Source organism: Acartia tonsa, chromosome 8, assembly GCF_053477335.1.
Source record: "Acartia tonsa isolate MP-2025a chromosome 8, ASM5347733v1, whole genome shotgun sequence".
NCBI classification, from domain to species: Eukaryota; Metazoa; Arthropoda; class Copepoda; order Calanoida; family Acartiidae; genus Acartia; species Acartia tonsa.
Genome location: NC_137267.1, coordinates 21,547,885 through 21,562,651, shown reverse-complemented (window position 1 = coordinate 21,562,651; position 14,767 = coordinate 21,547,885). Strand labels below are relative to the sequence as shown.

Sequence of the window (14,767 nt, the reverse complement as noted above, 5' to 3'; positions counted from 1 at the left end):
CTAGCGGTTACGCCCCTAGAGTTGGGTGGGTTGTCGACAACCATTTTCAATTGTAGTTTTAAAGCAAAAGTTGTATTTTTTCTAGGTTCTATTTTTCTTGGGAGGGTGTTGCAACCCTCACCTTAAATTGTTATAAACCTTCACAGGACCTATGAGAAGCTACCCTTTAATGAAGAACCATATCGGTTCAGTGGTTAGCGAAATCCTTTGGTACAGACACACAGACCGAGTCAATATTTTATCAAGATCAAAATTATTATTTGTAATATCAATCTATTTTCCATTGACCCTGTATTAATGATTTGAACAAAAAAAGAAATAGGGGTCGGTTATAGGTTGCCAGGAGAAAATTATGTACTGATAAACATCTTATTTATAAAATTATCCTTATTATACTCAATGACAGGGAAATTCAGAGATCTAATGGGATAAGACAATGGCCGCTAAATTGATGTACATTGTACATCCCCAATGATGATACACACAATTACCTTTTCTGTGGATTACAATTAATGGTTGAAAAGTTTGGACACTTAACTTAATGGAACAACCAATTAATAGTAAATAAAAATCCCCAAAGTTGTTAAGCCTTAATATTATAAAAACTTCACGGAAATTATTGGACTTTGTTGTATAGTACACCCCATAAATTTTTTATGATGGTATTAACATTTTGCTTTCAAACTTTACATTTTTAAGTTAATATTCAAATAAACCTCCAATGTGTATCCTATTATATAAAGTAGTAAGGTTATTTTGTGTGTAGCTAAGGAACTCACTAACCCCTGAACCGACATGGTTCTCCTTTATAGTGAAGCTTTTTATACCCAACCCTCGAAATAAAATAAGCCCCCCCCCCTGTTTTTAATATTAAAATGAAAATAGAGGGAGGGGTCAATTATTACCTCCCTACCCTTAAGTACACCTAAAGTCTTGTGGGGGCGTAGCCGCTAGTATTTCATAAAGATAAAGAGAGTCATAATCTTGTCTATAATTTAACTTAACCCAAGCGTAAGCAAGTTCTTATTTTCAAGGTTAAAAGATTGTTTGCGCTTTCTATTTTTGTTGTTAAAAAATAAAGCTTTCAAATATTTTGCATTTTATACAAAAAATCTATTATATGAAAGAACATTTCCAATAGTATCTCTAAAACAAGATCTAACACATCTAGGGAAGCTTTATATTGAACCTGGGAAGGAACAAGGCTATTTTGTTGGGGTGTGGTCAATCTCCAATGGGTGAAATCATCCAAATTACAACTTGAGACAAAATTATTTTTATTTTTTTTCTTATTTGAGAGTATAAAACTATTTTAAGATAAAAAGCCCAAACAGTATGAAAAGAATTATAAAAAGTGAAATGAAATAGTTTCCTTTTAAGGTGAAGGTCACCTTATCTTGTTATCTTAAGTGAGGACAATTTTGGGAATTTTCATAGATTTTGACATTTGGGTATCTATTACATATTTGTCAAAATTTTATGCTTTATCTTTTTTTAAGAACGAGTTTTTGTGCTTTATTATTTTTATCTTTACGAAAAATACAAATGAAATTAATCTTAATAATATCATTTTACAGATTACAAGTAGTTACGCCCCTAGCATCTAGCAGCTCTGTATTCGAGGGGGCAGAGAGGGGCCTGTAAAATAGTTTTAAAACATCCCAAGACTTTTAATTGAATATAGAATAGCCTAAAACCATCAGAGGACCTTACCTAGGTGAAGCTTATCTAAGAAAACCTAATTGCTTCCGTAGTTATAGTGATTCATACAAAAAACCCTTACTACTTTATATAAAAGGATGACAAATTTCCTATCTATTGGGAATCTGAAGCTTTAATGCCTAGTTTTTTATTTGAGTTTTTTGAGATTTTCATATTCTTCGTATTTAGTCTGTAATCAATTTCAATTTATCAAAATGTTAAAGGATTTGGATATATTTGATCAATTTAAAATTTGGATTGTTAAGGGCCATTTCCGTATTTAAATTAAATCAAAATCTTCAATGTACAATATTTTTTATCATTGTCCTTTATTCCCTGAACATTGTTGGCTTCTGTATTATATACTAGGAGATGGACCCCTAGCATTTAGGGGCTCTGTATTCGAGGATTTAAGAAAAGCCTAAAACCACTCCGAGAATGGAATGCCAAAAAAAAATGACAAAAAATCCTCACTACTTTATATAATATGAAAAATATTTTTATTTTATTTTTGGAGGTAGATAAAATATGAATAATTGAAAGCACCACATTTTGAAATAATCAATTTCTGTATATGAAGTGTACATTTCTAAAGGATGGCTGTAAATTTTAAATATTAGGTTTTTTAAGGTTATATATGAAAATTTTAAATGACTTAGCGAAATTTGATTCTAAAGTCAAACATAAATTGAGAAATTTGTGCTATAAAAACAAAGAATACAACTCCGGAAAATTGTTTAAAAAATGCTTCATAATTAAAAGCGAACCTTTTCTATAATTAGGATAGGTCCATGAGTCATTCAAGGTCAGCTCTTACCACTAATTTAGACATGTTAGAATTGTCCAAGCAATTTTAATCTTTGCATAATGATTTCTGTGCCAGTTAGGTAAAATTTAGAAAGCGCAGCATCTCTATATTCATTACAAGAAAAACCGTATATTCAGTTTAAACATGACGATTTTTTAAAAGCATAATGAACATAAAAATTTTATCCGATTCCGATCACTTAATTTTTTTAAGTTGGATTTCTAGGACCATTAGGTATAATGTTTTAAGCGAACCATTCCTATATATCATAATGTAGGTAAGTATTTCCATTTTAAGCATTCTACATTGATGTAATTTTGGGATATTTTTTCACTGAATTTTTCCTTAATTTTGGATCCATTGACTGTATCCAAGCCAATAGCCCCTTTGGGGAGTCTAAACTTTGCGTGGGACTAACTTAACTTAACTAAAATAAACATTAGATAACCCAACCTAACTTAACCTAATCTAACTACTTTTTTTTTATAGTGTATGTAAAATAAGAATAAATTGAAGGTTGACTATGTTTTATTTTAATCCTTGACTGCACAGAGAGAGACAAATTTTAAGAAAAACAGTAATGTTGTGATTTAATTTCTGTTTTGATATACGATTTGTGCTAATACATTTATACGAAACTTCAGAAGTGAGGGTGATGGGTTATAGTGCTTGAAGGAAAGCACCAAAACGTATCAACCTATTATTATTATACAATTTAATAATATTTGTTCTTCCTATTATACAAAGTAGTAAGGTTTTTTTTTGTCTATAGCTTAAGATTTCAAGAACTACTAAACCAATTGAGTTCTCAATTTTATTGAAGTTTTAGGATATTTAATTTTATATTTCTAGATTTGGTTTTAGGCTATTTTCCTACTAATAAAAACAAGTTGAATTGATTCATACTATAGAATTTTTTTTCTGTTTTTGTGACTTTTTAGTAGTGAAGCTACTCGGTATTTCTCTTTGTTGGTATTTCTGGGCTCCTAGCATTTGGGGGTCAGTTTTCGATGGGAAGGATAGGGGAGAAAATAGACTGAAACAATTCAACGACTTCAAAATATTCAAAAACCAAGGAGCTAAGTAAAGATTCACTATAATAAAAATTTAAAAAATTTAATTGTTAGCGAGATCTTAAAGGAGAAATAAAAATACACAGACAGAACGACATTCTGTTTTCTTTTATAAATATCTTTACATCAAATTTAATAAAGAAAAAAGTTATGAGATTTAATGATATAAGATACCATTCCAATTTTAATCTTTTTAAACAAATAAAGATAAAGTATTATGAAATATTTCATTGTTTACTTTAAATAAATCCAACACATGTTATAATATTAACAATAACAATAATGTCCATAACAATTGGATATATCATTACTTAATTGGATTTTACACCAGATTTTCATGTTCTCTAACGAAGTCAAACTTGATTTCTCCCCCCCACCACCTTTACCCCATTTCTTACTGTCCAATAAACGATTTCCATGTTAGCAAGCTAAGTTGACGACAATTTTTTACCTGTCACAATATCCACGTATATTTTACATCCATTCAAAAAAATTCACAGCAATAACCCTTTTAATATTAAGAATTAAGCCATAAAATATAAATAAATCACTGTAAACGATAGTTTAACTAAAGTAAATCATATTTTCAAGTTTTTTTTTAAATTAGCCAAAAAATAAGGAAGTTATCTCCATTTTAACTTAATTGCTTTGTCAGTAGGTCGTAAAAACTGCTCTCGTTGTAAGGAAGCTTCGCAACAAAAAAGTAACTGTAAGGATAAATGTTACTTAGTTCATAACTGATGTTCTTATTTACACAATATGAAATTAAATTTAGGGAAATACTAGATTTATTGCCCTAGATGGTCAATTTTACACTATAATCCGTCTAATAAGGAAGTTTATGAAAAAAAACTACAACAACCCTTTCGTGCAAAAATGTGTACACTTTCTAACTAATAATTTGATCAGATTGTTCCTACGCAGTATTCCCGTTGGTGGACTACTAAAGGGATTGGAGATCTATACTTTTTATATTTATTTTAGAATTTTCGATTTTCCTTGAATTTGAAAATATATTATAGTACTCTATAATAGTTATCTTAATGGTCATTTTCTAATTACATATACTAACTTAGAGATTTCAAATTTAAGTACTGATTTATAATTAACTGTTCTATAGTCATAACAATGTTGTCTGCATTTCATTGCTTCGCTAACTATTAACATCAATTTTTTTTAACAGCCTCATTCCTAAACGCTAGTATAACTACACATGAAAAGTCTAAATAAGATAGCTTTAAAAACTGGTAGGTTTATTCCATAAAATCAAAACGAACTGCGAAAGAGTAGGGATCTAAAGGGATGAGACAAATGATGTCATTCAAAATTACCCCTCAACTTTATAAAGCAACCAAAAATTTAATAAAACTCCCTAAAGTTGTTAAGCCAACAAGTAAGAAAACGTTATAACAAAACTTTGGGGACTGGTGTAAAAATAGCCCAATGTCTCCTCCCTCCCTCCCTGCAATTGTAAGGATGAAGAAAATATTTGAAACGTAGTAAATATATTTTTGCCCGCAAATTCTATAACTTAGGGCAAATTACTTAATTTGTGAAACTACCAAGAACAAAATAAATAGAATGAACTTAAGTCTCAGCATGCTGCTAATTTTTCTTTCAATTTTTAGTTAGAATTACATAAGAAATAATATTTGTTTGTAGAAAACTAGCATTTACGCCCCTCAATGTATAATTTAAGTTGTAAAAGTAAAATAAGCATTTAACTTGGTAGGGTGGAGATATCCTCTTTCCATATAGTTTAAAACATTCCCTGAACGTATAAGAAGCTTCACTGTACAGGAAAACCATATCGGTTCAGTGGTTAGCAATGTCCTTTGCTACAGACAACAAATTTTACTATTTTATATATTGAGATATGAAATTATTACATTTTGGTCCCTTCTTTAAAAAAGATAACAGCGAATGTATTTTTTTATATTTTATAATACTTTTAAACGCAGCTTCTCTATGAACCATTAAATTCTCTTATAATAATGTAAAACTAAGAACAATTTGTTGCTCCCCTATAATGTCCAAGTGCGTAAAGGCAAGGGGACAAATTAGTAATACCCCAAATTACTTTTAATCAATCATAATTTAAAAAGCCCAAAACATCCTAGAAGTTAAATAAAGCTTCCCTAAAATGGAAACTTTAATCAGTTCAGAGAACAGATCTATAGTATAGATGCATATACAGATAACTACGTCCTCCCTATTTCAATGACCTTCTTCGTCTGCTAGCAAATTGTTTTCTGCTACTTGGCTGTTAATATTACCGTTACCATTGGGTGATTCTCAAAGACCCAATTAAGAGTCGGCACAAGGTCATTTCGATAGGGAAATACAGTTATTTAACCCTTTCTCCCTCTAGTGTTTTACTTTATTTTACAGAGGTTAGCCAAAACAACAAAAAAAAAAACCTTATTTCCCGTCAGTGGTCGCAGGGACATTGACTCCAGACTGACCACTGTCCCGTTCCCCAGGATGATTGAGGGCGTGTGGGACGGCTTGTGGGAAAGCGGAGGTAGTTTGGGCGGCGGCGAGGGCAAAGTTATCGGTGCTACCGTAGACATATAACTGTCAAAATTGGGAAGTTTTAGTTTGTGTATTAGCGCACTGTAGACTGTATCACTGCTATGACTAGTGGATTCAACCGCCGATTTCTCGCTATCGGCGGAGATTGCCGCCGTATGGGGGGCGGCGGTTGTTTTATGGGCGGCATTGCTGCCACCACCACCATTGCTGCTCTGGTGGTCAGATGTCACGTTCCCGGCGACAACATCGGCGGGCAGGCGACAACAGGCGCCGAAAAGGAAGCCGTCCAAACAGGCTCCCAAAACTGTGCCTGAAATTTTAATGTATCAAAATGGCTGTTCAAGTTTGTCATTCTAACATTCTATTTATTAATCCTAATACCTATCTATCTATCTATCTATCTATCTATGTGAATACCTCTAATTTTATAGCATTCATAATTGAACATACACACTCCTGTATCTGACTCTCTTTCCACTCTGAAATTTAAAACAAGATTGAGAACATAAATAAGTAGCACATAACATGACAGATACAATTTTCAAACAATATAAGTTTTTATAATCAATTATTTATAGTTAGTTTGTACAACCCAATCAAGATTAAGATTGAATGAAAATTAAGTTTACCTGCATGCTTTTGGATTGATTTTGAATTTGTTAGATATGGCTCTTTCTGAAATAAAAAAGCTAATATTAGATTTTAATTCTATCTCTATTTATAACAGAGGTAGGATTTTAGCCTTGGACATTTTATTTCTCCTTTGCAGCTGAATGTCTTATTTAATCTAAACAGTTTGGGTTTACTGCTCAGAGAAATGGTTCCTATAAAAATATTACCACACAAATAATATTTTTATAAAACATTAAATGGAGGGTACCAATTTTGATTCAAATTAGTCATTTATTTTAATCTCAACAATGCTATCTTTATATAACGCTTTTGTAATAATGATATTTGCTTAAATCTTATAATTATAAAGAAGGTGTATAAACTTTTTTTTTTATAGCTAGCCGGTTCTTTTAGTAAGTAGTAGATGTAAAATTTTTCATAGAATTCAGATATGCAATCGGTTTTTTTTGTAGACCTCTTATTTTTTAAGTAATTTAAGTTTTTAAAAAAAAAATTAAGTCGATTTTAAGGTACTAAAATGCAACAAAAAAAAGAAAGAGAGTGGCCATTATGAACAAAAATAGTAAGAATAAAAACTTTGACATTAATTTTATTATTTCACAGGTAAAAAAATATGGGTTCATATATACCTTTAGAATCAGAAAAATATTACGAATTCATTGTAAGCAAAATTGAAAAAAAAGTTTACAATATAGTATATAAACTACAATAAAAGGAATTATATGAAAATATCATATTATATTGTACAGGCAACGTCTTAATTCTTGATATGAGTATAAAAATGGGAAGGGGGTAAAGAGGGGGTAAAAAAGGAAAGACGATAGTGTTGCCTGAACAAAAAATACAATTGGCCATTTGTTTAATTTTTAATTTTTTTACTTTTTTTCAATTTTGCTTACAATGGATTCGTAATATTTTTCTGATTCTAAAGGTATATATGAACCCATGTTTTTTATGTCTGTTTGAGAAAATATTTAGGTCTAAAGTTTTTATTAAACCGAGGTTAAAAAAATAGATTTTTTCAATAATTACTCAACAGAATTTTAAAAGTAAGGTGTCAAATTAAAGATCTTACTATTTTTGTTCTTACTGGCCACTTTCTTCTTTTATTTTGTTGCGATTTAGTACCTTAAAACCGACTTAATCATTTTTAAAAAAAACTTAAATTACTTTAAAAATAAGATGTCTACAAAAAAACCGATTGCATATCTGAATTCTATGAAAAATTTTACATCTACTACTTACTAAAAGAACCGGCTAGCTCTAAAAAAAAAGTTGATACACCTTCTTTAATAAAAGTAAAAGTAAATGACAGTAAAGAACTTTTTAAGTGATTTTGATAATGTTGAATCAAATCTTTGTTGATTTAATTACAGCATCAATATGTAACTGAAATTGATGTAATATATACATTGATGTTATGACAGGGGAAAAATTGTTGTCAATTAGGCTTGCTAACATGGAACACGTTTATTGGTCAGGTAGTTCATCCAATAGGAGGTGAGGGGATAGGGTGAAGGGGGTGGAAGGGGGGTAATCGTTATTTTAGCCCGCTACGTGTTTCACTTTATTAGAGAACATGAAAAATTGGTGTAGGATCCAAATAATAATATATCCATTGTAACTGAGTTTTTCACTAAATAAATAATAAAAATATCTAAAAATCTTTCTGTTCTCTTATGGATGTTGTCGACCTTGTTAAGTAGAGTTCCATCTGATGTCAATATATTTCAAGTTCAAATGGTAAATAATTATATTATTAGTTGTTGGTAGTCGTACATCTGCGAATTTTAACAATTTATATTCTTAAACTGACACAACATGTTACTAGTAATAGAGTTATTACTAGGTAGAGTAACACATACCAGTTTTATAAACACGTTTTTTATTCGTTATTTTAAAACATGGGGAACTTTTGAAAACCCTAGATTAAAAATATCAACAGAAAAAGTAATTTTGTATGTCATAATTGTCGATCTATATCAATTTATCGCCCACTGTCTTATCTCTTAAGATGCCTGAAGTAGTCCAGACACTACTCTTAGAATGACTATGATACTAATTTAATATTTTTATCGACAATATGAACAAAAATTTATTTGTCCTTCAGAGAAGTTTTTCAAACTAAACGATAAATGTGTAGGTATTAATGTTTAACCTAGGCAATTACCTGGCCCAAGCAGTAGGGACTTTTTTTGTCTGCTAGCAAATCGTTTCCTTCCTTTAGTAGCAACTTTGCTGTGTTTATATTTCCGACACTGTTATCCAAAAGCCCAATTGAAAGTTGGTACAAGGTCCTCACTCCGAAGGTAGAATTACATATAAATCGTGCCCCCTTTATTTTTTTACTTAAATAGTTAAAGAACAGATTTTTGTACTAATAAATATGGTGGATATTTTTCCAATCAGAGAATTATTTTAATTTGTTTCCTGACCCTGGACAGATTCTTGACGGCCTAACAGATTAGTAAAGGGGGCAATTATTAAGTAGCACACCTACTTTATAACTAGGATATGTACTTAAGACCGTCTGTTCGTCACTTTTAGAAAATAGTTATTCCGAAACTTCAAAATAAGACAATTAAACTTACAAAATTAATTAATTATAGTAACTGCCAAAATAATTAATGAAATCTAAGTTCCCATTACAACTTTACAGAATCTTGAATTAAAAGTAAAGTAAAGGAGAATTCATTGGCTATTAAACAGGTGCAATGACTTTCTTGAATAGTAAATATCTAGAAGTTTTGTCACACAACATATATCAAAATAATATAATTACTTTACCGTGTCCTTTATATTTTTTAAAACATGGCTTTGCTCTTTAATTAAGTTTTCTTTCTTGTTGTCTTATTGTTTGGACGTTTAGCTCTGACATCCTATAGTTTCCATGTCATATCCAAATTTCTCAGTCAATTATATGTATTGTTGCTACTCTAAACAAAGGGTGTGTCTGTTCATTGAGAAAAATAGTTTGTTTATAGACACAACAAGAAATTTTAGAAAAAATCATCTTCTGTGATTTTTTACATTATGTCCTTAATAACAACTAAATTTTCTCCATACTTAATGTGTATAATACTGTGCTGTTCTTTTCATTTTACCTTTGCATCGCAGCGCTTCTTATGAACATAAATATTCTTGTTGTTTAATTTGATACAAACTGTTTCAAATTTCCATGGGACTTTACAGAATCAAATTATCAAATGGAAATTCGTAGGATTGTTTTTTTTTTAACAAAAATTGTTGCTAGGCGGTAATATATTTTTGCTCAATCTTTTCCACCATTTAAACAGTTCCTTTTAACAACTAATTGGTGGTTTCTCTCAAAGTGCCTATATGAGCACATAACACCACATATTTTTTAAATTAATTAAAAATAGGTCGCTGGGGGGGGGGGGGATGGGTTAGTTTTTCCTTTGTTTATAACTTTAGGTCCCTTTCGGTTAGGTCATATTTGGTTGTGGGGGAGGGGTCAATCCTCCTATGGCATTCTGAGGATAAACACCAACTAAATTAATGTATTAGATATATTCTAGAGTAAAGGAGTTTATCTTTAAGAATTAGACACAAAGAAACGAAGATAACTTCATCATTGAAAATAAAAAAAGGACATTTATGTATCCCAGCAATAATGATCTATTAGCCTTTTTGAAAAAAAAGAACATTAAAATATAATATATCTAAAATCACTGTGTTAATAATAAGGGCAGTAATAAAAATGGCATAATTTTTATATAAAACATATTTTTGACAGGCATCGTAAATAAATCAAAAAGAAATTAGTTATTTTGACTTTTGATAGTGTTTAAAACTTATATCAAATAGCACGGACTTACAGCCATGTTCTAGTTAAAGAGAAGCTGCGCTACTATGAAAATATCCTTGAAAACTTATCCTTCTGAATGTACAATTACAGTGTATGTTGTAAAATTTAGTAAATTATAATTTCCTCAGCAAATTTATTTATGCAAAGGCATCAGTTCTAAACATTATTACTACAGTAAAAACTGCCCATTTAAATTTATTTCATAAACGTTATTTATCATAACGTCAAATTGCTTTTCGTTGTTACAAAAACTTTTACATTTTTGCGGAATCTAAGACACACCAAAAGTAATAATAAGGAAATAATAATAATCTTATTTCACAAAAATTAATTTAAAATTGGTTTATCAAAAAATTGTTTTCATTTCTTTTAAAGATTAGGTCTTTCGGTGTGTTTGTGATCTTAAAGGATAAGACAATGGACGATAATAATGATAAAAATAAAATTATTCATGGATTTAAATAATTGGTTGAAAATGGGACTCTGCTTGTTTGAACCAACCAATCATGTATCAAGAAGTTACATATTAAGCAGCAAATATGAGAACTTATTTATAAAACTTTGGGTACCAGCATAATATACAGTTAATTGTCCCAAAAACTCCATAGTTACAATAATGTTTTCTTATTTATACCTTGATGCATTAGGAATGTTTAAAAGATTGGACATCATTGTACAAATCTGTTTAAAAATGATATGCTTTTGAATTTTCTCTAGAAAAACTCTTAACCTAAGTTTAAAAATCAAAGCAAATATCTTTTTGTATGTAATTTTGCTTTTGAAATTATTTATCCTTTGAAATTTCCTGTTATCTATTCTGCTCATTTCATCATGTTTGAAGAAATGACTTTAAAAGTTTTTTTTTGAAACTATTATGCTTGCTTAATACATACTATGTAATATTTCTTGAAATTACTCTATAGCAATTCATCATTCTTGGGGGATTTTACCCAATCTATTTTCTGCAAATTTGAGTCTTTGTCTCTTTATGAATATCAGAGAACTAAAGAAATAAGATAAGGATAAATAAATTGATGTACATCCCCAATTACTATACACAAACGTACCAATCTTGTAAATTACTATTAGTGGTTAACATGTTTTGATACAATGAACCAACCAATCAAATTTAATAAAAGTCCCCAATGTTGTTACTCCAAAACGGTATTATAAAACTTTGGGGGCATAATGTAATAAGCAGCCCAATGTCCTCTCCCTCCCCGATGAATATAGTGAAAGTAGACAAGGATCTATGTACCGTAAAATTTAAACATTTATGTTCAATAAAATAAAGTTAAAGAATAGAGAGACAACCGCCCGGGTACTGGTACCCGAAGTTTTTAAATCACGTTATCTTATTATTGCAGAAAAGGTAATATTGTTTATTATCATTTATAGTCCATTGTCTTATCCTCTAAGATCCTAGGCAAATGAATAAAATAATAAAATAAAAAATCGGAAAGAATCAAAGAAAAGATTTTCCAATCCAAATGTGCATCTAGTCTGTTACATCTATTTTTCTTTAGCACCAGTATATATTTTATGTGCGTGCATCTTATTTAATTCAAATCAATTGCCAGAAAATTAAAATTGCATTAAGTGAACACTGTCAGGGATCTTAAGGGATAAGACAATGGCCGTTAAATAGATGTACATACTCAATTATAATACACAAAATTGGCCCCTTCTTAAGATTACAATGATTGGTTGAACCTCTTGGAAATTAAAAGGCCCCAAAGTTGTTTAGCCTATGAATAGAAAAACTTTGGGGACTAGTGTAATAAATGTCCTCTCGCTCCCTGGTAAACTGTACAGCTTCGTTTCAAATTCTAATTTGGAACCTTTTAAAAGAAATATTTAGGGCACCATTCTCAAGCTAGTTACAAGTCTTTTCTACCAATAATTTTGATCTACAAAAGTATTAAGAATTTTCGGGTATTAACGGGCGTTTCGTCGTATTTTCACAGTAGCTTTTCCTCTATTTCTAACCAATTGCCTAACCCTGCGGAGCAATCACCTAACCTAACTTAACCTAGCCTAACCTAACCTAGAATTTAATGTGAAAATATGAAGAAACGCCCAGTAAAGCCGTTGGCACGAAAGGAACTATACCCGAATTTTCTTCATTTTATCTTTTATTGTTTTAACAAAAAAAAAATCCGGCAAATATTTTTACAAAAAAATGTATTTTATACCCTTGAAAATTATCCTTATAATTTTGATATTTTGCTATAACACGTAATAAGGAAACAAGAAAAGATTAATTGAAAAAATTTATTAAATATTTGTAAATAAAATAAGATAATAAATAATAATAAATGCATTTTTTTTTATTTATTTTTGATTAAATACTAGATAGTTCTGTTCATAACAGATCAATAATTTAATATTCTTTTCTTTTAATTCAGGACTTTTTTCATTATCATTCAATATTGATTCTTGCAAACGGGAGTTTATTGGGGATATTGAATTCCCTCCCTCTCCCCTTAAGACAACTCAGTCCCCAAGCCTCCCAAGAATAAAGGAATGCCCTGACATCATTTCAGTTATATATCCTCTATAAAATTTCTGTCACTTTTAACTTGCTAATGAATTCCTGTACACGCCACTGTATTAATTGTAAATTCTCATTAACTTCCCTTTCCCAAATTAAATTTCATCTCTAATTGAAAATTGAAAGTTTTGCTTGTTAAATAATCAAAAAGCATTTAATTTTGATTTAGTTCTGTCAAAACAACTCCTACTTTTTTAAAAGCGCATCTACTTTATGATTGAGTCGCATGTAATTTCGTAAGTGAAGAATAAACAAATTTAGAGATCCAGGATAACCTCTAGAGACCGGAATACACCAATGTCTTAATTTGGTGTACACTTAATAAAGTAAATGCTTATGCGACCAAACGACCCGCAGACAACCAACCCTTTTGATTACACGAACTTTCCATGGAAGTCCCAACTGTGCATATAGTAGTAATGTGTTGCGCCTGTTTTTGGCCAATTAAGAATAAATAAATTTGACTGAATCAAAATTTAATTCTGATTGCAATGAACAGATTAAATATAATTAATTTGCAATCTTATCTTTTAGGGTTAAAGGAATAGGACAATGTATGATAAATTTACATTACACACCAAGTCATATGCGTGTAATTCTGCCTTTGGTAACTTCTGAATAAGATTTTACCAGGGGGGGGGGGGAGGGAGTTTAATGTGCTTGAAAATGTTATCACTCACCCCTTAATGAATTTTAAATCTATCATTTATTGTAATTATTGCATGGAAGAGAAAAAAAGAAAATTATCATTTTCTACGCCATTGCCCTTTCCCTCCCTGAAGTTATCAAGATTTCAGATAAAGTGTCAACTTGACAGATTGGTAGCCAAATTTTCCTGCTTTGTACAATGGATTAAAACTGTACAGAAAATAATTCTTAATAAATTTGAACCAAAAGGGTTGGAATGGACATTAGCAACAAATCATTCAGCAACAATTTTATAAAAAATACTCGAATAATCTTAATTTCCCAGAACTCAATTTAAACAAAAACCTAGTCTATATGGTAACATTTCAAACCAGAAAAAACATGGCCTTCCCCTCCCCTATTTTAAATTTATTTCAAAATTATGGTGGGGAGAAATAGAGTTCTGTGATCGAAAAGTCACTTTGAGGGAAACCACCATTTCCTATCAGTCCGTTTTAAGCATTCCAAAGCAATTGTGTATTTTGAGAGCTGGTTATCTGAACCTGCTTATACATTTATAGCCCCTAGGTTCCTTCAAGGTTCCAGGCAGGGAATGGTAAACAAAGAAACAAAAATGATCCATATATAAAAGTAACAGGATGTGTTTCTATCTGTGTACCGAAGGAACTCTCTAACAATTAAACCGATAGTGTTCTCCTTTGCAGTGTGGCTTCTCATCTAGTACAATTTTTACAAAAGGTATTAAGATTAAGTTCTCAAATGAACTTAAAATAGACATGAAATTGGAGGAGCATTACCGATTGACGCACATGTCTATTTCTTTGTCAGACTGTCTGCCTCTGTCAAAATATGAATTTTCTCAGTGGTTTGCCCTAACTTATGTCAACATTTTTGCCAGAGGCTTTCAATTTGTACAATGTACAATCTAATATTAATTTAAATTGATATGTGTTATTGTTTTTCCCTATTTAAAGAACATTAATATG

General features: G+C 30.4%; 1 protein-coding gene across 1 annotated transcript in view; it reads right to left on the bottom strand.

Moving 5' to 3' along the window:
• The window catches only part of LOC145326253 (uncharacterized), a 37,201-nt gene that overhangs the window by 11,474 nt on the left and 10,960 nt on the right, over positions 1-14,767 (bottom strand). The window contains exons 3-5 of the mRNA XM_080169458.1: positions 6,747-6,792; positions 6,535-6,596; positions 6,003-6,427 (exon numbers count right to left, since the gene is read on the bottom strand). Of these exons, the coding sequence (XP_080025584.1) occupies positions 6,003-6,427; positions 6,535-6,596; positions 6,747-6,792 (533 nt within the window). The remainder of the gene's footprint in view (positions 1-6,002; positions 6,428-6,534; positions 6,597-6,746; positions 6,793-14,767) is intronic.